Source organism: Tiliqua scincoides, chromosome 1 (genome assembly GCF_035046505.1).
Source record: "Tiliqua scincoides isolate rTilSci1 chromosome 1, rTilSci1.hap2, whole genome shotgun sequence".
In the NCBI taxonomy this organism is placed as follows: Eukaryota; Metazoa; Chordata; class Lepidosauria; order Squamata; family Scincidae; genus Tiliqua; species Tiliqua scincoides.
Window position 1 is genome coordinate 35,522,561 of NC_089821.1, and position 27,410 is coordinate 35,549,970.

Consider the following 27,410-nt stretch of genomic DNA (forward strand, 5'->3'; position numbering starts at 1 on the left):
TTCCTGCCCCGAAATGCCTCCCTCCCGCATCCTCCACGCCTATCTTCACCGTTTGTGTCGGCGCGGGTGCGCTGACAACAAGCAGTGGCAAGGAAGCTGCTGCGGAGGCTTCTGCTGGTCTCCATGCGTTGGTGCATCTAGACGTGCCAATGCAGCTTCCTCCCACGGAGGCTCAAACGTGCTTTACGGCATGTTTGCGACCCTCCCAGGGCACTTATGCTGGCCTAAGAGCCAGTTAGGAACGTACCCTAAGTTGTCAGGCATTTAACCAACTGTTCAAAATGGTTTCTGTGCACACACTTTCAACAGACATTGATGCATGTCCTTGTTTGTTGTAAGAGGTCAAGTCAGCTAAGCAGAACTGTAATTGAAAAGATATTTCAGCACAACAAAGTAATTCCTACATTTCGAGATCATTTCCAGGTTGTGTATGTAACTAGATTACAATACCAGAAATACTAAGAGTTGCAGTTATATCTGCCTGAGGGATGGAGAGATCAGCAACATTGTCTTCCAAGTCAAGATTTATCTTCTGTCGATTCGTCAAGTTTCTTTTGTGACACTGATAAAGTCCCTTGAAATGCCACATCATCTGCACAATCTGATTCAGCAGAGGATGAACAAGAGCCAGAATTTGTAGACAACTCTCCAGGCATCTCGAAGAAGTTTTCATTGCTTTCCTGAAAAACTTTGGAGGCTACAGGACCAGTAGTCTAAATGAAAGGAAAAAAACCAAAGCAATTTGCAAAATTGGAAAAAAAAAATTGAAATGGTTTAAAAAGAATAGGTTGAAGACTGCACATCTGCTGCTATTTTGGAATAGTTCCTGGAACTTTCAACAGATTAAAAAGAAGAAGAAATGAAGGAAAAGAGAAGAGCTGAGTGAGAAAGTGAGATACAAGGACTCCCGCATTATCTATGGGGGTTCCTTTCCAGGAACCCCCATGGATAATGAAACCCATGGACAATGAAATTGTGGTGTTTGGAAGGTCTGTAATCCTCTGGAGGCAATAAGAGCAGTGCTCCCACATCCTCTGGAGCATGTTCTGAGGGCTGGGGAGACTGTGCACCTTCAGAGAGGGCTTCCTCAGACCTTCAGAGGCCTTCAAATGTCACTTCTGCTTTTTTTCATAAAGCCAGAAGTGACCTTATAAGGGCTCCCAGAGGCCCTCAGAACACCCTCTGGAAGCAACAGGAGCCCACTCCCATTGGCTCCAGAGGGTCCAAGTGCGTTCAACCCACGGATTTGGGGACTGGCAGGCAATGAAATCCATGGGTCCCAAATCTGCTGATACACAGCAGGCCCACTGTAGTTCTTCCTCAACTCCAAATTCTAACCTTCAAACTATCCCCACCCCAAAGCACCTTACTTGTCTTTGGTTGCAATCCTATGCACTCTTACTTGGAAATAAGTCCCATCAAACCGAATGGGACTTCTGAATTGACATGCATAGGATATGTATTCCAGGAGTGTTTGTTCAAGGCATTCGAGGCTAGGAGTGTAGTAAAACAGATAAAGTGGGGTAGACTTTTAACCCTCAAAAAAACAACTTTGTTAGTTTGATTAAGAGTTTGACCCCGAGAAGATCTTTGACAGGAAAACAGACTGAGAATAAAGCTAGTCATCCACCCACAAATGAGATAAAGTGTCCTTTGCAACATTCCTTTTACTCTACTATCTTTTAGTAAACAAGGCTGCATACATTTTATGCAAAGGTAATGTCACTTCTGAAACAAATGCTCCCCCCTTTCACACCATTTTCTAGCAAAAGCCTGCCTAGCTGTGAAACTAACCACACACTGACCCCAGAGGAATACACAGAGTAAACCTGCTGGGGCTAGAGCTGCTATAGCCTTGCGCTCTCTCTCTCTCTCTGCAGAGACATTCTGCCTTCTTGCTTTATTAGAAATTTAAATGCTATCTTTCTTGCAAGACTGACTGCTAGTCTCCTGTCCCTTGAAAACATGGATTTGATCATCAAAGTTCTGGAAGTGCTGATCAGGTGACTGCCAAGCACTCTTTACTTAGAAACACAGACTGTCTCTGGTGGTTATTCATGTGATCCCAGGACAAAAAACACTTATGTGCAATAATAAACCAACAACAAAAAGCTCAACTTAAACTATAGGCAGGCTAGAATTCACTGGGGTGACAATTCTGTGCCAGGTATATTTTTATTGACAGAAAATAAATGCTACATGGTACATGGCTAAATTTTAGATATGTTTTGTTCTGGGAGGTCGGTGATGTAGTTCTAACCCCACAAAGTTGCACCTTCACTAACTGCATATTTTATAAGACGGATGTCTCTGGGATAGTAAAACCACTAAGCTGAGGCTGCAACCTTTAATCCATCGAGAAGTGCATGATTAATAACAAGGTATCTCAGGTCAACACATTTTTTTCCTGGCTTTTTATATACATACTTCTAAAAACAGCAGCTAGCATTCCTCCCCACTGTTCAGACAGGGGAAAGTGCCTTTTTGAAGATGCAGCTTTCTATAATGTATACATGAACCATCTAAAACCCACAGGTTGAAGCCCAAGATAGTCATAACAAGGCCTCATTTAAATTGAGACTTAAGTTAGTCATTGATTAATAGTATTATGACTAACTTTCTTTGCCTGCAATCCTATGTAGCCAAGGCTCAGTCCACAGCAGAAGTTCTGTGCTATTCCCTAACTACACACTAATAGCCCAATCCTATCTAAACTTACCTTTCACTTATGCAGCTGCGCCACCAAAGCATGCACCTATGGGGCAGCCAGGCCCAGAGGTCTGTTCAGGTAAGGGAACATATATTCCCTTGCTCTGGGTAAACTTTTGCTGCTGCGATGGGCTTACGGTGGGAAGGTGGATCAAGACAGGGAAGGGGAAAAGGGATATTGGCAGAGCTGCCACCACCTCCTTTCCTGCCCCTGTCTTTGTCCTGTTCCTCCCCCTTCCTGCCCCCCACCCATCTCCTGTGACTTACCAATGCCAGGGCCTTTCCGAAGGCCATGGCGGCTTACAGCAGCAGCCCGGCAGAATGGAATGGTGGATCGTGTTTTGCATCCACCGTAAAGCATGCTTTGCTGCTAGAACACAGGTTCTGGCAATGTAGTAGGCCCACAGAGTTGTTCTATAAACAATACAATGCCTATGGCCTGTATCAGACCTACCTAAACTTACACCTCCAAACTACAAGCAAGCTGCAAGAAAGTAAGAGTGCGAGTCTCTGTCAACCGGGGAAAAGGGCTATTGGGCCAAACATAGGTAGTAAGAGCCCATGGGCAAGAGCCTATCTAGCACCTAGACCTATATAGGTCTAGCTGCCAATTCTTGCATTAGTGGTTCCATTCATTTTGTACAATTGTTATCACAGAAGTTCTGTTAAGGCAAGGTCTGCAACTTCTAAGGCAGTGGTTCCCAAATGTTTTCAGTTGGTGGCTCCCTTGACCTACTGGATCATTGGCCGTGGTTCCCCATTAGGGCTACAATCCTATACGCTGAATAGGGTGGCAAGTTTTCACAAAGGTTCTGTGGCTCCCCTGACTGGCTCCCCAGGGAGCCATGGCTCAGTTTGGGAACCACTTTTCTAAGAGGAAAGTACACAATCAGCAGCTTATGTGATTGACTGCTGAACTGTATCCACTTGAATGCACCCCAGTGTAAAGACAGCACATGAAATGTTGGCATAACAGAGAGAGGGTTGTAGCAGAGGACCTCTCCCTGCTATACTAGGGGTGAATATTTCATAAATGAAAACATTTGAAGACTTGATTTTCTACCTGCAGTCTGAAATGGTATGCTCCAGCAATCACAACATGAGAGACAGCCAACTGTATTTCAGCAGCATCAAAAACTCAAGGCAACTACTAGATTATACACATATAATAATATTTTAAGTCAAAGGATTCATATTCAAAAGCTCTCTTACCTGCTGTAGACAAGTTGCTGAGACAAATTTTCTATTTAACTCATGGCCACATCCTGGGAAGACAGGTTGCAATGCTCTTCCTTGCTTCAAAGCTAGGCTTTTCTGAGCACAAGCAACATGTTCCGCTCCTTGACAAATCAGGGCAGATCCAACTGCTGGATTTACAGACATTTGCATACTGGCCGGTACCAGTCCCAAGTGCTGTAGTGTAAAGCTCGGATTTGAAGAGCTTGGGGCTTGGGTAGGGTTAATGTGAGGTGGTGTAACAAAAGCAGTGCCATTAACCAAAGGAACTGTAGCTACAGAAGACAGCGGTAGCATTAGGCTGAGAGGGGTTATATGAAAAGCAGGAAAATTAACTGCTGTAAATTCAGATGTCACTGGAGTACCACCTATGACCAGGAAGAGAAAAGCAAAAGAATTAAAAAAGGTCAGTACTTCTATATCATGCAGCAGGTTCCAACATCTGGAACGTCTAGACATAAAGAAGGTCTTTTCAAGGCAAACAAAATGTCAAAAGTTAGGTCATGGCAGGCTTTAGAGCAGTGTTCCCATCCTGGGGGTCATGACTGAATTGTCCCTTAAGGGGAGTGGCGACTGGCAATGATGGTGGCAACAGCACTTCCGGGTTCGCACTGCTGCCACCAAACTAAAAGAACAGGAGTTTTCAGACTTATGTGGTAGCAGCTAGAGATGCCACAAAATGCGGGTTCCAGCTGCTGCCACCAAGTAAATCTGAAAAACACTTTTTTTTTTACTTTGGCAATGGCAGCGCAAACCCGGAAGTGCAGTTGCCACCATGTCACCACACCCTGTAACGGCCCTGCAAGTAGTGATTTCCCAGCCTTTGAGTAAAGAGAATCACTGCTTTAGAAGAAAGCATCAAGGAGTGGTAGATTTGTAAAGAAGAGTAAATACCGACTAGGGATTGTCAGCCTAATTTCTCCCCTGCAGGCCAAGTGGTTTGAGGATTTACTCTAATAGCAGGTTTGTAAAGAACTCTGAGGAGGAAAAAATAAAGGTATTGCAAGATTCCAAAATGGTAGCAAGGTGAAGTGCAAAAATAAGGAAGAAATGAGGTTACAGGTAGCTATATTAGCACTGGAGAGGAACCAATTAACTCCCTCCTCCTGAGGTCATTGATAGTGTAGACATGCTGGAGAAGTAAACCATTACAAAGACTGAGTAAGATTTTTGTACAGCTAGCAAGAGTTGATGGCCCCCACACGTTAATGCCAACTCAAGCCTTGGGGCACACTGGTTGCACCTATATTTCCTGCCCAAAGTCCTGTGTCATGAACAGGTGACAGGATTGTGTTTCTGACCAGGCTCTGGAGCACCTAGTAGCATGGTCAATGAATACGCACCAGCAACAGGAGAGTTGGAGATTCTTTGTTCTGCTGAACGCATCTCGGCATTCTCCTTGTTAGAAAGGGTGGTCTCATTATTAAACTTGGTGCATTGAGCAAGAGGTATAAGGTAACCTGAAGGAAACCAAGTCTAAAACAAAAGCAAGAAAGTATATGCTATTTATATCTAGAGAAGGGGGGAAAAAAAATCAGACATATTTCTGATTTACCCAGGCCCTCATAAAACAAAAAGCTAAAGTAGATGTGACATGGAAGATCTTATTTAACACTTTAAGGGTGCAATCCTAACCAACTTTCCAGCACCGAGGTAAGGGAACAAACATTCCTTTTACCTTGAGGAGGCCTCCATGACTGTCCCCCAACTGCAGGATGCAGCACACGCCCCATTGGCACAGCTATGCCAGTGCAGGAAAGTTGGTTAGGATTTGGGTCTAAATCAGTTACCAAAGAGGGGGTGCTGTGGTGTGTGCATGTGTGTGTGTGTGTTGCGGGGGCGGGGGGAAAGGCAGCAACGTGATTCCCCAGGATCGCACTGCTCAGGAGGGCTGCAGGGACTGGGATGCACTCACCAGTCCCTCCAGCAGCCTGTCGGGGGTGCAGGGAGCTCTGCGTGAACGCCTGCAGGGCTCCCCAGCTTGTTAGAAATGAAAGTGGAGCGATCGCGCTCCACTTCCACAAAACTGGAAGTGGAGCGCAATCGCTCCACTTCTGCTTCTTACAAGCTGGGGAGCCCTGCAGACACTCGTGCAGGGTTCTCAGCACCCCCAACAGGCTGCTGCAGGGACTGGTGAGTGCATCCCAGTCCCTGCAGCCCTCCTGAGCGACATGATCCTGGGGATCGTGTCGCTGCCTCCTCCCTAGCCCCGCCCCTTAAGGGAAAAGAGGCCAGGGTCTTCAAGCTGGGGCGTCACGACACCCCAGCCTGAAAATCACTGTCATGGGATATAGTAATGGTCATTAACTTAAAACTATCTAAGATGGCATTGCACAAGTTCATAAAGAATACATCTATCACTGCCTTTTAATTATGATGGCTATGTGGAACTGTGTGTGTGTGTGGGGGGGGGGGAGAATGGGAAACAGCAATGGAGGGCAAATTGCCTTCATTCCTACTTGTGGGCTTCTCACCTGTGGAATCCAGGACTTGATGGACCTTTGTTCTGCCTGATCCAGCAGGGCCCTTAACCTTCATGGGTGCATTTGTATACTGAGTCACAAGCAAAGGTTATGTTACGCCAGATAATTATTTTGAATCCTCAGCTCGTGCAGCTGGAGAATTTCTGCACAGACAGTTTGCCAGTGTATTCTCAGTTCTGCTATATTGAACCAAAAGTGCCCACCAACATGTTTCTAATATGCTGTGGATAGAACTACTCTTTAAAAAGCAACCAAAATCTGCATTCAATACAATATAGAAAATTCTACCAGGAGTAACCCTCAACACCACCAAAGGAATTATAGGCTGCAATCACCTATCCCAACATATATTTGTCCTGTAAAGCAATCCATCTAACATCTTTTGATAAGCTGGAGCACAAAAACATTTTTTTGTAATTTCTACTTTAGCTGTGACACCAGCGAGATCATCAATTATGCTTTCAGAAGGGCAAAGATAGCAGAGCAAAATGCTTGGTGAGAACTATACCTTGGACATAGGCTCTGCAAATGCAGTAGGCATCTCCTGCATTGTGAAACATCTGTCACCATCTGACAGTTCTCGTTGCTTCTGCTGCTCAGACTGACATTCTAAGTGCTGACCTGCGTTTTCATATTTCCATTCTTCTTTTTCTTTCACTGATGGAGTTAAAATTTCCTGGACCAAATGCAAAGTTGTGGAAGACTGACGTTTTTCACTCTTCACAAATTTTCCCTGAAAAATAAATGTTAAAAAAAAAAAAAGCCCAAGAGGTTAATTTAGAGATGGCTTCTATAACTATTCTTCAAACAAAGTAGGCACAATTCATGAGCCTTCATTCATATGAGCCCACTTTTCATGTACAGGGATATTTTTATGCAAGGTCACTTTCAAACATACAATCCTCCGTATGTACTAGCCTGCGCTGTCATTGAATATTTGAATCTCCCCTTAATGCTCACCTTATCTTACAAAAGATGAATCCTCCATCTTTCAAATTAGTCAAGCCGCAGCCTTACATACTTCATTGCAAGCATCTGAACTTGTACCAACTACACCCATGGAACTATCCAATGCAGTGGTTTGTTAGCTTCTATAAAACCAGAATTACAGTGCATAAGAACAGGGGTGCCCAAACCCTGGCCCGGGGGCCACTCGCAGCCCATGGGGACTCCCAATCCAGCCCCCGGGGAGCCCCCACTCTCCAAGGAGCTTCTGGCCCTCAAGATACTTGCTGGAGCCCGTGCTGGCCTGACGCAACTGCTCTCAGCGTGAGGGTGACTGTTCAACCTCTTGCTTGAGCTGCGGGCTGAAGGCTCCCTCCACTGCTTGCTATTTCAAGTGTGTGATGCAGTAGCAGCAGCGAAAGAAAGGCCGCCCTTGCTTTGTGCAAGGCCTTGAGCTATTGCAAGACCTTCATTCATTCATATAAGTTCCATCTCTAATATATTCATTTATGTAAATTTATTCAAATTTGAAATGTAAATTAATTCTTTTTTTTCCCGGCCGTCGACCCAGTGACGGAGAGATGATGTGGCCCTCCTGCCAAAAAGTTTGGACACCCCTGGATAAGAATATAACAAGAGCCCCACTGGATCAGGTCAAAGTTCCCTCTAGTCCAGCTTCCTGTATCTCACAGTGCCCAGCAGATGCCTCAGGGAGCACACAAGGCAACAAGATACTTGCATCTTTCTTCCACTCCCCTGCATCTGGCATTCTGAGGTAGCGTCCTAGCATTCGATTAACCGTCATAGCAAGTGTAAGCAGTTGTGGACCTACCATTAGGTCCAATGGGGCAAAAGCCCCAGGAGAAAGCCACTAGGACCCCGTGGAAGACTCTCTGAGGCTCCCAACAGGGGCAGAATCTCATAGAAGCTTCCCCGACGCAGTCCTGGGTCGCATGAGGCTCCGTGAGCCTCAGGTGAGTGGGGGGTGAGGATTTTTTGTGTGGGGGCAGCAGAAGGCCGCAGGGAAGTACCATCATGGACCTTTGCCCCGGGCGCAGGGGTGGGAAGGTCCGCTGCTAAGTGTAAGCCACCTTGCTCATTCTGCCAATGCCCCTAAACTACTTTATGAACATTTTTTGTTGAAAAGCGATATATAAAAAGATCAGGAGGTCTGGTCTACAGGATAGAGCCTCCGTTAGCCCGAAGATAACATCAGAAGGTTGCCAGTTCGAGGACACCGGCAGCTCCCTGAATGGCTGAGAAAATACAAGTGGACCATGGTCACAGGCTTTTGTCCCAGAAAGCTCTTTAGAGTAATTTCGGTTAGATGCATTTTTAAAACAAAAAAACTGCTGAGCCTACTGTTGTGCTAGTATTCAAATTTATCTTTCTGTTTCCTGACCTTTGTTTTCCACTGAAAAAGTGGAAACCACACTGTGGGATCGCAATTAGTCTCCTGTAAGAGGTGAATGTCTACACTCAAGGGAACTACAGGGGTAAAGGCCAAATCTGTCCATCTCATTGCTTCCCAAATGTTTTAGCACTGGGATCCACTTTTTAAAATGACAATCTATCGTGACCCACTATACAATAAAACAAGATATAGAAAGAAATTTATAACGATTAATAATAATACATTATTAATAAATGACCAGGGTCCTATGCTCCTGAGGTTGCTAGAAACCTTGTGCATTCCATGTGTGTGGACATTTGCTACACTGTCCCTAGAAATGGAGTCCCTAGAAACTCCCTGTTCCCCCAATCCTTTACAGTCATTCCAGGGTACTCCAGAAGACTGAACTGGAGAGCAAGATGTGAAGTTAGGGATTTCAAGGCCAGACAAAAGGCTGAGACTGGATTTACATGTGCTCTAGAGCAGGGGTGTCAAACTTGTTTCATACCAAGGGCCGAATAGCATTCATGATGCCTGCTGAGGGCCAGAAGTGATGTCATTAGGCAGGAATTGATGTCATTAAACAAGTCATAATCAAAAATAAGCACTTTTTTCTTACTTAGGAACATTAGCTGCAAACAACAGAAGAGAAAATACACAAATCTTGATCATATTTCAAGATATGAGAGAGCCCAATTTTCATGTGGGTTGCCCTTTCAGCAGTAACACCATAGCACTGCTCAGCAGATGAGAGCCTGAGGTTCAGATAAAAAGCTTCCTCAGGCCGCATCCGGCCCCCGGACCTTATGTTTGACACCCCTGCTCTAGAGCATGCCAATTATTAGAGAAAAATCAGTTTTATGTTAATATTCCAAAAATTGTTGTTCTATTTATTAATCAGTTACTTTACTGATAAGCCTGTTATTATTATAAATTGTAGCCACCCTGAGCATAACTATGGAAAGGCAACATATAAATATCAGTAATTCTCATTATTACTATGTCTTCTTTTCTTTCCCCAAGCTAGTCCATGGCTCCCACTTGCTCTGTGAGAGAAAACAGAGCAGCAGTGCACTGAGATCAAACAAAAAGCCAGGGGATTGACTTTCACACATACAATTAGTACAAGGCCTGTGAATTTTCACAGATGAAGAATGTCTGAGATATTTGTGAGGCACAACCCACTGACTCCCACTTAGCATATCCGCATCTCAAATTCTTTCCCTCCTCTACTCATTACGCTTACTTTCCTATTTTCTGCATATTCTGCAAGCCACATATGAAAGCAGTTTTTCAAGCAGTGCCCCTTATATTTAACGGTGGGCAATTAACTGTCCTTCACCCCAGCAAGGCATCTTTTCTAGTGGCTGTTTGCTGGTGTTCTTCTGCATCTTTTTATACTGTGAGCCCTTTTTGACAGAGAGCCAGTTGGTTATGTGATTTTGTCCGTAAACTGTGAACCTTTTTGTCATAAAGCAGTACAGGAAGTCCTCACTTAATGTCTTCATTATATGTCTTTTTGTTTTAACATTGATTAGATTCCTGGTTGGGGCAATAAACAATATGGTACAGTAGGAATGTAGTTCTTGTTTACTGTTCGGGCGCAGACTTGCCAGGCGGGGATGATGTAGCATTGCTGCGCTGCCGGCCAAAAGATGGCCCCCTGCAACTGCAGTTGACACTTCTGGCACTGCGCCAAGAGTTGACCAGGCCATTGCCAACCCAGGACCATCAAGGCAGCACCCAGAGATGGTGGGAAAGGAAGGAATCACCAAGAAAGCTGTGAAAAGCCATGCGCAGCAAAACGGAATTGCCTGCAGCTAGCAAGGGTCTTTATAGAGCACAGGAGGTGGGCTGGGGCGGAACAGGGAGGACCAGTCCCCTGTAGGGAAGGCTATTTAGACTCAACCAGGGCAGATGATGAGGTTGGCTTGGCCAGGATGCTCCCTGAGAGCCAGCAGAGAGCAGTGTTCATGCTTTGGCAAATCTAACTCGCACTCCTAGGTAAAAGTGGTTTAGTTGTACAGGTTGAGCCTCATTATTCGCGTGGGTTCCATTCCAAGCGCTCACATGGATGGCAAAAAACGCACTATAGCAAATCAATTTAAAAAACAAAGTTTCTTTGCTCAGGTGATTTAAAAACAGCCTTGATGATCTTTGTGATGTAAGGTAAGAGTCATTAAGAAGACAATCCATTAATCCTCCAGCACTTACAAAAGTGCTTCACTCACCACCTCCCTTCACCAATGCAAAGTGTGCTCAGGGGGAAGGGAGGGGTTACCTGGAGAGAGAAGGATTGATGGATTGTCAGCCAGCTGCCTTCTCTCTCTCTCATTAAGGAGGCTACTGTTAAAGGACTGTTCAGTTTTTAGAACTGATTTTAAAGGGGTGCATTTTCCCCTTCTCCAGGGATCAGCACATTCCTTCTCATTTGCAGGGGCCATTCTTGTTGAGTCAAATCCGTGTATAAATAGGCTGGACCTGTATGTCATTTCGCTTAAAGTTGCAGGTTCCAAAAACCTACCCTTGATGTTAAGTGAGAACTTCTTGCATATAAATACTCTTTGGTTGCAATCCTATACACACTTTCTTGGTAGTGAGCTTCATTTAACATAATAGGACTTACATCTAAGTAGACATGCATAGGCTTAAGCTGTTAATAATAATAAACACAGTTTCATACGCTTTAGCACCCTAGTTCCCAAGCTATGGAATGGGGTAGGTAAGGTGGAAAGCAGCACATCTTCAAAGTATTGCTTTTCTCCTCCCCCCAAACAGCCACTGCTCTTCTTTTTCGCTAATGCACTCTGAGTGAGGCAGCCATGACCAAGAGATAGCCAGTTCCCAGAATTCTATATTTAAAATAAAACCAGGGTCTCAGATAAGCAGCTGGCAACCATCAAAAATAGGAGGACTAAACATCAACATTTCCTCCCAGGCTTCTGGGAAAGAAATGTTTCTTGTAAAAGATATCTATACCTATAAGGGATTGCTTGAGGCCACAGATGACAAGGACTGTCCACATGTGTCACCTGGCACTCTACTTCCCATCTGGCTTTATGGCATTTATCACCCCAACAAAGGTGGCTGTCTTTGCATGCATTCCCACAAAACATAATCTTACTTTCATTCTTCCTATTCATTTCCATTTCCCTCCCCAGTCTTTTGCAGTCCTTATTTCTTACACCATCTCCCAAATCTTTTCATGTCCATAAGTATTTATTCCCCCTCCCCAAATTCCTTGCTTACAAGTTAATCGTTGTCGTTTACCAACCACAGAAGATTCTATCACTATCAGTAGCATGCAAGTCATACGTTATTATATCTTGGCTCCCCTCATCCCTGTCACAGTTCTCTCTATTCCACATATATTTCTGCTGGAGCCTAAGATGAAGGTGAGGAGTACAACCCAATCTGAATTATTTATCTCAACCCAAAAAACCAATATAAAAACGGCTGATGGACATTCAGTCATTTTTCAATGCTACTATTAACTTTTAAGCACCAAGAATGCACTAAATGTAACACAGAGACACTGCCAGTTTAGAGCATGGGTGCTAAACATGCTTCATATAATGGGCTGAATAGCATTCATGGTGCCTGCTGAGGGCTGGAAGTGACATCATTAAACAGGAAGAGATGTCATTAAAGAGACAATGACCAGAAATAAGTGTTCTTAGAAACCCATCAGCTGCAAACTGCAGAAGAGAAAATGTGCAAGTGATAATATTTTCAACATATGGGAGAGCCCAATTATCACCCAGGCCACCCTTTCAGCACTACCACTTCTGCTGAGCTGTCACGTCACAGCCTGGCAGTGGAAAGATGTTTGGAAATGACGCCCTGGCAGAAGTGGTGCTGTTGAAATGGCATCTCGCATGATAGTGGGCTCTCCAGAACTTCAGCAGCATCTCCCTCTTTCACCCCTCTTGGTCTTCCGCCATAGCATTTCTTGCCTTCTGAAGCCTCTGTCTGTCTCTCCCTCCCAGGGCCTTGGTAGAAGCAGTGCTACTGAAAGGATAGCAGAGAGAGAGAGAGAGAGAGAGCGCGCACATTGATAAAAAGCTTCCATGGGCCATATCCAGTCCACAGATCTTATGTTTGAGACCCCGGACTAGAGAGCATCCAATCACTACAAACCGCAGGACAGAAGTCGCAGGTCACTCTTCTGAGTGTGTCATCCAAATTGGAAGGAGGCAAGTGCCCACGAAGTGATTGATGCAGAAAGACAACCTCTCCCGAGGGCAGGTAATTCTTCCATATATGTATCAGGAGCAAGTGAATACTCCAATCCTGGCTGATGCAGAGGTGGGGCAGGATTATTTTCTCCTAATGGAGACTGATTGGAAGGAGGTAAGGCAACACATCATATTAACGTAGCAGAAAGCAGCCTCCACCGTGAGCACCTTGGGCTCACTTTTGAAATGACTGTCATAGCACAGTTCTGGAATTACTGGTTTAGTAACCAGTTGCTTGCATGCCCCAATTCCTTGCCCCGCCCTCTTTAGTATTTGAAAGAAATGAACATTTCATCATTGCTTACCAGTAACACATTTTGAAGTTCTACATCTTCACCTCTACATTTTTTAGTTGGGCTACCCTTTAATAATGCTTTACATCTCTTAAAACATTTCTCAGATGTCAAATCATTTTTTGTACCATCTTGCTCCTTAGGCAGCCTGAGTTTCCGATCTTGTGGATTTGCACTATCTTCTTCTAAATGGCTGTCCTTATCTTCCACAAGAATTTCAACAGGTGCTGTGTTTGAAACAGCTGCTGCTGGAGACTTCATTCCAGCTCTGTTAGCACAGGGAACAGGCTGTACTGTGAAACGTGGATTGGAGGCAGTCACAATCTTTGTTCGGGGAGGGTTCAGGTATACTGTACACGGCATATTGGAATGGATAGGAGGGAGCATTGCTGGTGATGCTGAGTTGTGGATCAGAGGTAGGATCTCAATGCAAGAAGGAGACACAAATCGTTTAACATCCAAACCAGATTTAGATGGTGACTCCAAACTGCAAGGCAAGGTAGAATATTCAAGTTCAATTTTTAATTTTTTGAACTCCCTAAGGAAAGAAATTCACAACATTAAAAAACATCATCCAAAATTGTTCTATTAAAGAAAAAAAAAACACAGTGGAATTGTCTCTGCTTCTTTAGAAAAGAAAGTGCTGCAAAGCATTGCAGAATGCTCTTTTCATACCAAACATGTTAATGCAAGTTCAAAAGACCACAATCAAATGACAGAGGGATTCTTATGTGATCAAGTGCCAGCATAAACGGCAAAGCTTGAACTCCCACTTTCAGTAGTTGGCTTGGGATGCATCAATTAGGCAACATCATCTTAAAATATCACTACATTTCCTCTAATTACAAACATACCTTGACTGTTCATCTAATTGCTGTTTGCAAATTGCTGCAAGTTGGGCCATCTTGTTTTGAAAGCTTGATGTTATTTGACCTTCAGAAAGAAAAACCAAATATATATATTGTATTGAAGCTACTTTGTTTGCACAGTTAAGATGGAGGAAGAAATGGCTAATGGAACATTTTTCTTCAATTTGTCATTGGTTATGCCCATATGGTACAGAACACAGGCTTTGATTAGGATCATCAGTACAGCCATAGCAGACAAAGAGACAAAACTACACGAACATACAAAACTGCCTTAGACCAATGGTCTCAACTAGTCATGAAAAAATAAGAAATGTCCTGTTGGATCAGGTCAAAGGCCAATCTTGCTCAGCATACTCTTTCCTACAGTGGCTCCCTACTGTCTCTGGCAAGCTCTTAGGCAGAGGACAAAGGGAAATGTCTCCCTAGTCATTGCTCCCTTGCAACTGGTATTCAGAGGCATACTGCTGCTGAACCGTAGGCAGCACATAACCGTAATGACTAGTAACCATTGATAGACCTGTCCTCCAAGAATTTGTCCAATTCTCTTTTCAAATAATCTAAGCTAACAGATATCCCCATATCTTGTGGCAACCAATTCCACAAACTGATTATGCATTGCATTAGGCAGTAACTCCTTTGGTGCATTCTAAATCTCCCATCCATCAGTTTTACCAAATGGCCCCTGCGTCTAGTAAATGAGCCCTGGGCATCCACAGGTCCTGCATCTACAGATTTAACTATCTGAGATACAGAAGGTCCACATGGAGCTTCTAGAAGCTCCCCACAGTTACTTATCCAGAGCTTCCAGAGGCCTCTCCTGGGTTGTGCCAGGTCAATAAACTACTCTCTATTGGCCTCTGCAGGCCTCAGAATGGCCCTTAGAAGCTACTGGTTTGCTTCCAAAAACTGGAAGTAGCTTCAGTACTGCAAGTTTCAGGAGTAGACTCCAGCATCCACAAAATTCCTTATGTATGGGGGGAGGGGTCTGGAGTAAGAAGGGCCCACTGTATTGTGAACAAGGCAAAAAAAACACACACTTCAGTCTCCACACCGTGCAAACACTATAAGGTGGGCAGACCCAACCTATGCTTGGCTGAGCTGCTGGATGTAGTGCTTTGTGACAGCAGAATGGATTTTTCAAGAACGCTGCTGCAAGAGGTAGCAGTGTTCCCCGACCATTGCCGAACCTCACTGCACCCACTGGAGCAGGTAAGAGTGCCGTGGGGAGGGGACAAAACTGGGCACGGAAGGGGGAGGAATGGGGAGTGGGGAGGCTGCGGGAGGGGATGGATCCAGCAGTGATGATGCACACTAGATCCTATCCCCTCATTTTGCAGCCTCCCACCCCCTTTCTCTCCTTGGACTTGTGCCAACCTCAGAGCTGGCTCAGGTTTGAGACCCATTACAGAGTGGGAGGCTTATGGAGGGGAGTTTTAAATTGCCTGAAGCCTCCCAATCTGCCCCAGTGCTGGATATAAGTTTGATCCTTTTCATTGTGGCTGCATCAGCTTGGGGGGGAAGAGAGATCAGATTGGGCCCTCAGTCATGTCTCTCCTTAATCACCTTTTTAAAAAAAGCTAAGCTGCCCCCAAACTTGTAGCTTTAAGAAATAACAGAAAACATGCATCATAAGAAAGACACTCCAGCCCTCTATTGCAACTTTTTCAGCTCTACAATATTCTTCTTGTGGTGCGGCCAGTTCCCCTGGCAGCATATCTTTAAGGACTCAGGCAGAGGCCTTTCCAAGCCTTGCTATCCAAGACCGTTAACTGAAGATACCAAGGTTTGCATCTCCTGTATCATTCATACCCCTGTTACGATTAAGAAACAGAAATATTCAAATGCAAGGCTGTAAATGTGCCTATCACCACAATTATTTTTCTTAACTCCTGGAAAATTCTTGCACCTTTGCAGATTGAAGTAACTCAACAGCCAGAACTTAGTAAGATGCCCAGAAGTAGGCAAGTTAGGGGTTTCAGTCTTGATAGCACAGAAAATGAGTTTATATATATTTAGCCAAAGCGATAAAGGAAGAGTACCACCTTATTCAATGTGACAGAATGCCCATTCAATATTTCAACAGCAAATGGAGGATGACACCAAACAGAGTTTACATTCCAGCTACATACTTGTATTTTTCTTGATGGGACTGCTTGGAGCAGAACGAATCTTTCTCCGATCACTTTGTATATCCTTTCCCAATTTTAAGGATGGATGCCGTGTGAAGCCTTTCTTGCTTCTAGTAGGGAAAAGATTCTTTGAACAGTGCTCTTTGGAATATGCCCCTTCCACAGGATGAGCTGAAGTAACTGCAGATGCAGGCTGTGTATCTATAAGTCAATCATGTGTGATTCAGGCATTATTGTACAACTCAATAACACAATTTTAAAAACTTGTTACTTAAGTTATTTCTGTAGACAGACTTCTATTAGTCAAACTTATGGGCAAGTTTTGAGTCAAAAATCACAGAATATGCTATGAACTGTGGATCATGGGTGTAAATGGGCAATGTTCACAAAAGAGAGAGAAGAAAAGCAGTGTGCCCCTAAGATTGATCTTGGGACTGGAGTTCTTCAGTTTGTTCATAGATTACCTAGAGTTGGGTAAACAGTGCGGTGACCAAGTTTACAGATAACATTAAGGGCACAATCCTAACCCACTTTCCAGCACCAACATAAGGGCAATGCAGCTCCAAGTTAAGGGAACAAGTATTCCCTTACTTTGAGGAGGCCTCTGTGAGTGCCACTCAACTGCAGGATGCAGCACACGTCCCATTGGCACTGCTAAGCCAGTGTTGGAAAGTTGGTTAGGATTTGGGCCTAAGGGACTGACAATAAAAAATGTGATTATTATGCCATAGTACAAATCAAACATGGGGTTACATTCAGAGTACTGACTCCAGTTCTGATCCCCACATCTCAAAAAGGATATAGTGGAACTAGAAAAGGTGCAGAACAGACCAACCAAAATGATCAATGGGCTGAGATACCTCCCTTATGAGGAAAGGTTATATCGTTTTGGACTCTTCTGTCTAGAAAGAAGGTTCCTGAGGGGAAAGAAGATTGAGACATGTAACATTATACATGGAATGGATAGAGTGGAAAGAAAAAAGTTCTTTTCTCTCTTGCACACCACCAGAACCAGGGGACGTACACTAAAATTGATTGGTGGGATAGTTGGAACTGAAGAAAAATTACTTTTACCCAGCATGTAATTATTCTGTGGAACTCCTTACCATAGGATGTTGTGCTAGCACCTGGGCTAAAGGACTTTATCAAAGAGGAGTGGGCAGATCTATGGAGAACATAGGTCCATCACAGGTTACAACCGAAACGACCATCTGCAATCCCTGGGATTTAGAGATAGCCTATGTCTAAATGCCAGATCCAAAGTAATGACAAAAAGATAGAGGTATCTTGTTGTTTTGTGTGCTCCCTGAAGCATTTGGTGGGCCACTGTGAGATACAGGAAGCTGGACCAGATGGGCCTTTGGCTTGATCCAGCTATGCTCTTCTCATGTTCTTATTGTTGCTGGATGAGAGTTAGCAAAAGTCAGGATCACCTCCTTCTGTTCTATAAGCGCTTCCCCTGTGGGGGGAGGATGAGACTATGCTTGCTCAAATCAGAAGGGAATGGCAACTAAATTGCTCTTCTGTGAAGGGTTTCTTTTGGTGACAGGATGGGTAGACAGAAAATGCAGAAGTGGTAGACAGAAAAGTCAACTATATCTCAAGTGCAGAAATAATGTCCACTTACCCTGAACATCTGAATAAACATCTGGCCCTGTCCATTTAAATGCTGGCTTGCGGCCTCTCTCCTCGGTGACGTGAACCTTCTTGATAAGCTCAAGGCTACTAAGAACATTAGCGATATCATACAGCCTCCGAATTTTAGCTGAAATAAACACATTAAAAGGGCATTGAAAATGCAGTATTGCTCCTTCATTATTAATCAGGGTTCAGCATTTCATGGTCAGACAGACTAAGCCTTGCGTGCCTGTCTCCCAAACATGGCATTAAACATATATTATGTAAGATGAAAGCAGCAAGTTCAGTTCTTGTTTACATTTCAGGGAACTGAGGGACAACACTGGATAAGCAAGCTAGCATGTGTTTTTACGTGTTTAGACCTCCCAGCCAAATCATATTTTTAATATGCAACGTATCTGTTTGTCAAGAAAGAATGAAGGAAAGTTGGAGTGCGTTGTGGGGGGGCACAATGAAATTGTGATGGGACCGCCAAACCTTTTTTTGAAGGACATCCAAATTCAACTTTCAGGAGTTTGGATCCTGTTTCTACCCGAGGTCATAACAACTAGTCATTTCAATCCTGCAGCAGAACACGCATCTCAGAAATGCCTCCCTTCGGAAGGACATTCTCAAAAGCTTTAGTCATGTGGATCCTGTTTCCCTACGTACTTACTTTTAAACTTGCTTTTATCTAAATACTCGGCGTGGTCTTCGCTAATCAAAATTTTAGCAGCCACTTCAAGGTTCACAACTTGAGGAGTTGATACAAGAAATAGCATTACAAATTTCTGACTCATTACTCTTAAAGATTTGTCTTTACGACCGTTTACTGATGCTGTGCAAAGAGAAGAAACAGATAAGGGCTTAATGCAGAAGCAAATCCAAGTCATAAAAATTGTGCAATGAAAGACTTGCTCCTAAGTTACCTGGTCTACAGCCCACCCTAACACTGCTGCTGGGGAACTGCAATTCATTTCAATGCACCTGGATTGAGACTGTCCAGCAGTGCTGCTTGGTGGACTGCATCCACTGCTTTTTTTAATGCTTTTAGAACAAAACAAGCTAATACTACAGGAGGCATACAAATGCTGGAATCTTGGAAATACAGCGAGGGCCTTACCTGCTCGAAAATCCATTCCAGGAAGTGCCACAAAGCATATATCCTCATGGTCATTTGGGCTACTGTGCTTCGCCACCAACTTAGTCTTCTGGCTATGCCCCTCAGGCTCTCCTTCATAGTCCCTTTTCTTAATCAGCTCAATTTGCTGTGTGTACTTGTTCTCCTCAGCCACTTTTTTCAGAAGCTGCAGTGTTTTTCTCAGATTATGACGACCATGCCAAGCATACCTGTTTTTGGCACATCGGCTCACCATATGAAGACTTTCCAGTACATTCATTATGTCATATATACGTCTGCGTTCAACATCTGGAAGAAAGGCAGAAAGTACAAGTTCTTCAGTTACGGAGAATACGAGCAAGGCTGGTGCACTCAGAATTGTTCATATGCATGTGGAGCTTACTTCTGATTTTTTGTTCAAATGGCTAAGTTTATTTACAACTAAATCCTACCCCCCCCCCCACTGATGATGCAGCCACACTGACAGAGTACAGCATTCAATGGTGGGGGGAGGGCAGCCAGGAGGCAAGTTTAAAAATGCTTACGAGTCTCCTTGGATCCACAACTATGCAGCTGGCACAAGTCCAAGGACAGCCAGAAGGCATTCCAGGTAGGGTTACAGGGATAAGATCTGGTGTGTGCAACCACCACTAGATCCACCCCTCTCTCCCTCAACATGTCCCCCAAGCTCCTGCCTTGAAATGACCTGTTCCGTCCCTGAAACGCCCACGGCCAACCCCCAACTTAGCAGCACCGGTGGACCATCCAGCCAAATGTGGTGCGCATGTCCAAAGCTGCTGGCTGTTTCACCAACAGCTCTGTCGTGCGCAACAATGGCACAATGTTTCTGCCATCACTGGGCCTTTAGCATCAGTGGAACACAATATCCACTGATGCAGAAGGCCTATAGGCTTGGGCTGCATATCTTTCATAGTTGTGTATACATGGCTATTTGAAGAAAAAATAGGGTGTTTCTCATAATTTTGTTCATGAAACACTAACATATGCACAAAAAGGATGACTATCAGAAGATAATATGAAAAATTTATTTAATGTGAAGATCCTTTTGCATTGTCAGTAGCAAGCAACATAAGCTGAACAAAGCTTAAAAAGCTAAAGGAGCAATACTGAAGTAGAACAGACAAATATGAGTACAACGTTGGTAGGTAGGAGCCTACTACATGATGCAGGGTGTCCCAAAAACATGCACACACATTTAACGAGCACCAATTCATACATATTTCATTGTAGAAAATCTGCAACACTCAATCATCTAAAGGAAGCACTGAAGAAAAATGTGGAAGCATTCAAGCACTCACACTGGCCTGCACCATATCCAGGTTAAGAGGTGAAAGGAGCGCAACTCGGAGCAAGGGGACTTGTCCCCTTACAGTGAGTAATGTCCCAGCCATGTCAATGGGGCTACTTGGATCTGCACCAGCTAAATCATTGGTGCAGACCCAAGCAGCCCAGTGTAACGCTAGGCTGTTTGTAAGAGGAGGTTGGTATCCATCTAAGTGCCGGAAGCAAGTTCCACCCTGCTCCTAGGCTCGGGCTCTCCACCAGAGAAAAGTTCCTTCCTAAGGGATCATAGAAAAGCAGACACTCTCCTTTTATAGCATTACAATTGGATACTTTTCACTGAATTTTCCAACAATCCATTATCTTCAGTGTGACTTTAATGCTACTTTTACAAACACAAAATTTGAATACAGTTCAGTGATAAGATTAGCATTTGAGATCCTTTATTTCCTTATGAGCAATTAACCCTTCAGCCAAGTGAAGATTCAAGCCCCCTTTCAGTTGTTTTCTTGCTCTACTTCCTAGAGCCCCTTATTCAGAATTAGAACTGAGGCACATATTACCCTCACTTGAGAAATGCTGTATAGAGAGGTATCCTCCTGGTGAGTTCTCCATCTAAAATCTTCAAAGGCTCTTACCACACTTACTGGCCTGATAGCTCAAAAGTAACCACTTCTCCTTCTGTTCCAAACTCCTGGTAGCTGCAGGTAGGAGATTATTTACTTGCAATGGGATCCAGTTGGTCTGCATGGTAAACATCTCTGAATGCATGCAGCAACCCTTAGATTGAACCATTAAAGAAGTCAGTCCCTGTGCTGAACAACACAACTCTTGGTCAGTCTACTTCACTACTGTTGACACTGATTGGCAGTAGCTCTCCTAGGTTACAGACCCGGGTGCTTCCCAGCCCTCATAGGAGAGGCCAGGGATTGAACCTGGGATTGTCTGAATACAAAGCATGAGTCCTAACATGGAGCTATGGCCCTTCCCCACTGTTGTGTGTGCATGAACAGAAAAGCACTTCCAACTCCATAAATGAAATATCGGACTGCCTCTTTATCTAGCACAGGGGTGTCCAAACATTTTGGCAGGAGGGTCACATCATCTGCCTGACACTGTGTCGGGGGCCGGGGGGGGGGGAAGAAATAATTTACATTTAAAATTGGAATTTACATAAATGAATATATTAGAGATGGAACTTTTATGACTGAATGAAGGTCTTGCAGTAGATCAAGGCCTATAAAAGGCCTTGCACAAAGCAAGGCGGGCCTTTCCTTCACTGCCACTGCTGCATCATAGACATGAAACAGCAAGCAGTGGAGGGAGCCCTCATCCCACAGCTCAGGTGAGAGGTTGAACAGTCGTCCTCACACTGAGAGCAGTTGTGTCGGGCCAGCGCAGGCTCCAGCAAGTCTCTGGAGGGCCAGAGGCTCATTGGGGACTGGGGACTCTCCACAGGCCAGACTGGGAGCCCTGAGGGCCGCAAGTGGCCCCTGGGCCGTGGTTTGAGCACTCCTGGTCTAGCACATGGCTAAGCATTTTTTTTTTAACACCATGAATTGTCAGAAATATAAGCTATGTTTTCTCCAGTGGTAAACATTAGGAGCCAGTCCCAAACTTACGAAGTTCCTCTGCTACTTCATCAAGGCAAATTTCATTGTTTTTGGAAGCGTTGGGATAACAAGGATAGCGAGCTAAGAATTTGTGACACAGCAATCCTAGACTCTTCTCTTTACGGCTTCGTTGGGATTTTTCATATTCATCTCCAGAGTAATGGTCCTGCAGAGAGATAGAGAAAGTCTGTCAATTGGGAATACCTTACAGAAAAATATGAAGGTCCAACAGACTTACTAGCAGCATCTACGGCAAATGAGTAATACCAAGTGCCTTCTCTGTGACAGCTGGTGGGTCTTAAAATAATAGAACTACAGGCAGTGTCTGCAATGTATAAGCTATAAACTCTAAAAATATCCAGAGCTCCAGAGTGGAGATTTAACACGAGAGACTGGAACAAACTAAAGTTTGCCTGCCTAGGCAAGTGTGCACTTACACCCTAGGGTCGTTCACAAGAATGATTACAAAATAAAAGCAACAATGAAAAAGGATTTTGCCTCAAGGGCTTCATGTCTGTTGTCCAATAATCTCTTTTCTTGTTCTCGATTTCTAATCTCGGGACTCGCAGCACTGATCAGCATTTTCAGGTTAGCTGTTGGAGTCCAGGGGTCTCTAGGAGTGATTTCATTCCGCTTTGGTGGGGTTGTCAAATGGTCAGAAGCAGCAGGCTGGATCTCTGCCAAGAGCCAACTGGATGCAGCCGTTTGTTTCAGAGGAGTTTGCACTGTGCTTTCATGTGTTTCAAAACACTGATTTTCCTGAGCAAAAAAAAAAACACATACAAAAACGAACACTAGAACTCAAGATCAGAGCAGTAATAGGCATAAAACATAGATGCAAAGATATTATTACTATCAATAAGCCAACAACACTGAAGGCCATACAGTACCTATTGTCAAAACATACATACAATTAATTCCTACTATAGTGGTTTCCAAACTGGTGGGCTGCTACCCACCAGCCTGGGAAGCATGTAGCTCTGGTCCTTTAAGGGTACAGGGAGGATGCAACAATGCAATCCCCAGGATTGCGCTGCTGCCAGGGGAGGGGAAAGGGGGGTTTCTCCAACTTACTAGATGGTGTGCCAGCCTCCAGGAAGTGTAGGGTTCCCCAAGCCTCTGTAATAGTAAAAAACCTCAACTGAAAGGTTTTCGAATGAGAACAGGAAGCGGCTTTCAATCTACCATAGTTTTTTACTATTACAGAAGCTTGAGGAGCCCTGCAGAGGTATCATACCTCCTGGTAGGCCAGCACTCCCCAGAGGCCCCCCCCCCAGGCCAGCACTCCATCTGGCAAGGTGGAAACCTCCCCCCCCCCAACAGCAGTGCAATCCTGGGGATTGCGTAGATGCCTTCCCCCCTCACCTGCACACACTTAATAGTGCTCTCAGTTCCCTTGTACGAGTTTCGGAAGCACTGACAACATGAGCCAGTGTTGTGTAAAGTGCGACAGCCAAATCCTATCCAATGCTGGGCCACCAGGCCCACACTGTATCCAGCTTCAGAGTCAAGCAGGCTGGAGATCTCCTTGGGTTAAGGGAACATTTGCTCCCTTACCCATGCAGCCTGTTCTCATACCATGTTCTCAGCCTGCTCAATAGGACTACTCAGATCTGTGCCAGCTATTTAGCTGAGCAGTCTCATGTAACATTGGCAGGCCTGGGATGGGGGTTAGGATGCAGCAGAGGCCTGCCCCATCATCCTTGACCCCTCCCAGGCCTGAACTGCCCCCTCCTCACCCTCCCTGGCTACAAAACACCCCCACCTCCAGAACACCCACCTGCCACTCTCCCCACACCCCTCCACTGTCCAGCACAAATCTTACCTCTGCCAGCAGCCATCAGATGAAATGTGGTTACTCACTGGATGTCAGAAAGCACTTTATGGTGCTTTTACAGCACCCAGCACTGTGGACACAGTGTGGGCGATGCCTGACAATAAGATCGGACTCTAAGACTACAAGCAGGTTACCCTTTCACATAGGATAGTTGTGAAGATAAATGAGGAGAGGAAGAGAACATTGTATGGTACCAGTGTTCCTTGAAAGAAGGGTAGACAGAACGTAGTCGAACTTTCCCAAGTTTTCAAGACACAATTTTATGCATTTTTCTGCCTCTCATTCATATATCATTGACTAGCAGAAAATGAGTAGCACCAGGATATGGGCAATTTTCACAAACACACTATGGAAAGGAAAAATTCAACCCAGGACCCATGTTTAGTAATGCCCTGTCAGGATGTTTTAAAATTTAGTTGATAAATATGTATTTGATAAATATGTATTAACCACAGCCTTTATTGTGTATTTATACTTAACTATCAGTGTATACTTTTTTGAATAAAATTACTAATCACAAATTCTCTGGTTATTTGTGTTTCTTGAATGAATTTCTGTACAATAATTCCCTGCATCGATGACCTCTCTCCCTCTTTGTTAATTATGATGTATATTGCAGGGATCACTATGCCCCCTTGTGGGACAAACTCCACCCACACTACACAAAGCTCTTGAGTCATGCTCATCCTGGGGGGGGGGGGGAATTACAGCTGTGGACAAATTAACTGGGCTTCAACTTAAATTGCTGCAGAACCACCATCCCTTTCATCGTTGCTGTCAGAAATACCTTGTTATAACTGGCACAAATACAGAAAGCAATGTGTGATCCCAAGTGAAATAGCTTTTCTTCTGTTGACTCACATTAAGTCTGAAGTCAAACCAGAATGTTAAACTAAAGCATAGAAACTATGATCAAATATAATCTGCAATTCTCAGGCATTTACTCTGGAGTTGCCTCAACTCTTCTTTGGCCTAGAGCAGGGGTTTACAAATCCTGGCCCGAGGGCCAGATGCAGCTCGCAGCGAGCCTCTATCCGGCCCGCGGCCAGCCTCTTGTCCCCTGAAAGTCTTGCGCCTACTCAACTGAACATGACCAGAGCTATGCTCTGATTGCAACTGGAGGGTGTTCTGAGGGCCAGAGAGGCTGAATGAGCCCACTCATTTATTTATTCATTCATTCATCTAAGTTCCATCTCTAATTTATTTATTTAAATTTTATATTTAAATTTGTTTCTGGCCCTCAGCACTGCACAAGATATTTCATGTGACCCTCTGGCCAAAAAGTTTGGAGACCCCTGGCCTAGAGCATTGTTTCTCAAACTGTGGGCCAGGACCTATTAGGTGGGTCGCGAACTGATTTCAGGTAGGTTTCCATTCATTTCAATATTTTATTTTTAATACACTTTTGGGTCACCCTGTATATTAGACTTTATGCTACCATGGTATGTGACTGCATTGGGAAAATGTTACAGTTCTGTACTTTTAACAGGCTACTATGTATATATTTTTAACAATAATAGTAAATGGAACTCACTCCTGGGGAAGTGTAGGTAGGATTACAGTTATAACTGGCCTAGAGTTATAACACATTTTCAACATCACAGGCCAAAACCTAATGCAGGGGTGCTCAACACGTGGATCCCGAGCTACCGGTCGATCGCCAGGCAAAATGAGTCGATCGCAGAGCCCTTAGTCTACTCTAGTCTATAGACTAAGGGCTCCGCGATCGACTCATTTTGCCTTTAGCTGCTAAAGGGTTGGGCTTGACTTTGCAGGACAGCGCTCACTAATCATTGCGGAGCTCTAGCTAGACCTCTCCCAACCGGGCCACGTGGGAGCGGAGAGGTTGCTTCGGGGGCAGCAGGCAGGCTGCGGATTTCTGCCCCGAGGTACAATCCCGAGGTACGTGTGGGAAGGAGCCTGGCTGGAGCTGCAGTGCTAGCCACTTACACAGGAGTAAGCCCTGTTGACTCTAATGGGGCTTTCTTCTGAGTAGACATGCCTAGGATGGGGCTCTGAGGCTGTAAGCTTGTCCACACTTTCCTGGGAGGAAGCCCCACTGGCTCTAACGGGGCTTACTTCTGAGTAGACATGCCTAGGATGGGGCTCTGAGGCTGTAAGCTTGTCCACACTTTCCTGGGAGGAAGCCCCACTGGCTCTAACGGGGCTTACTTCTGAGTAGACATGCACAGGATGGGGCTCTGGCTTCGTGGAACTAAAACTGAGCCACATATTCAATTCAGTCCCAATGGAACTGCGAAGTTGTTTTGTACCATCACTTCACACTTCCCTGGAGGTGAATCCTTTGAACACAGATTTACTTCTGAGTAAACATGCAGAAAACTGTACTGTTAATCGCTTTTTTTCCCCCTATAACTTTTTCTTTGTATCCCCCTGTGCATGTTTGCTAAATGCAGACACTTTATGCATCTGATAAAATGGGCTTTGGAGCCCAATCCCATGCATGTCTACTCAGAAGTACATCTAATTATAATCAATGGGACTTGCTCCCAGGAAAATATGGATAGGATTGCAGCCCTACAACACAGTCCTATGCTTGTTCTACCCTGAATTAAATTCCATTATAGGCAATGGTGCTTACTCCCAGGTAAATGTGCATAGGATCAATCCTATGCCTGTCTACTCAGAAGTAAGTCCCATTATAGTCAATGGTTCTTACACCCAGGTAACTGTAGTGGAGCTAAACAAGGGTTGGGCTTGACTTTGCAGGGAAGGCTCGGAGCAGAACTTCAGTTGTGCCTTGGAGAACCTGAGGAGCGTCTCCAGAAGGGCTCGGGAGCAGCCCGGGACTGTCTGGAGGAGTTGCTTGGGGCCACTCAGAAGTGCCGCTGATGCAGGGTGGTGGCAGCCTCCGGCTGGGGAAGTTCAGCAGCAATTGAGAGATGCAGGTGCCCAAGGCTGCTGTTCTCTCCTCACTTACCTGGGAGTAAGCCCCATTGACTAGCATGGGACTTATTTCTGAGGAGACAGGCTTAGGCTTGGGCACACAAGCTGCAATCCTCTCCACACTTACCCGGGAGTAAGCCCCATTGACTAGCATGGAGTTTGCTTCTGAGGGGACATGCAAAAGATTGGGCTCTAAAGCAGGGGTGCTCAAACTTTCAACTTTAGGGATGCTGGACCTTTAACAAGTGTATAGAAGAGAGAATTTCAGCAGGTACAACTTGTCATCCCACAGATGACAAGCTGCACCTGCTGAAATTCTCTCCTACACAATTTTAAAGGTCCAGGATCCCTAAAGTTGAAAGTTTGAGCACCCCTGCTCTAAAGCTCCTATCCACACTTACCAGAGAGTAGTCCCCATTGACTAGCATGGGACTTACTTCTGAGTAGACACCATAGGGTTGGGCTCTGAGGTTGCAATTCTGTCCACATTTACACAGGAGTAAGCCCCACTGACTATAATGGGATTTTTAAAAAACTCTGGTAGATCTACGGCCTTGCTGGGTTTCAAAGTAGCTCTGGAGCCAAAAAAGTGTGAGCACCCCTGACCTAATGCATTTAAAATACGGAAAAATACAATGAACCTAATGCATTTAAAATAAGGAAGAATTCAATGAGAGTTTGAACAGTCTCAAATAAATTACCTTGTCTTCTGTATTCAT

At 44.6% G+C, this 27,410-nt stretch overlaps 1 protein-coding gene across 1 annotated transcript; it reads right to left on the bottom strand.

Annotated features, from left to right (window-relative positions):
- Window positions 1–27,410, bottom strand: E2F8 (E2F transcription factor 8). Its single transcript, XM_066636253.1, has 13 exons — window positions 27,393–27,410; window positions 22,446–22,706; window positions 21,957–22,113; window positions 19,036–19,341; window positions 18,589–18,750; window positions 17,923–18,060; window positions 16,296–16,496; window positions 14,152–14,230; window positions 13,310–13,835; window positions 6,937–7,161; window positions 5,289–5,421; window positions 3,922–4,313; window positions 1–713 (listed from the first exon to the last, which is right to left on the bottom strand). The coding sequence occupies exons 1-13, from the start codon at window positions 27,408–27,410 to the stop codon at window positions 519–521; spliced, it is 2,793 nt and encodes a 930-aa protein (XP_066492350.1). The 3' UTR covers window positions 1–518.

What these genes read in the sequence shown, in the direction of transcription:
- E2F8 (XM_066636253.1), bottom strand. An exon ending in TTGCAGAGCCTATGTCCAAG is followed by an intron (nt 5,422 to 6,936) that starts GTATAGTTCTCA and finishes CTTTTGTTTTAG; the next exon opens with ACTTGGTTTCCTTCAGGTTA. An exon ending in CTCCAACTCTCCTGTTGCTG is followed by an intron (nt 4,314 to 5,288) that starts GTGCGTATTCAT and finishes TCCTGGTCATAG; the next exon opens with GTGGTACTCCAGTGACATCT.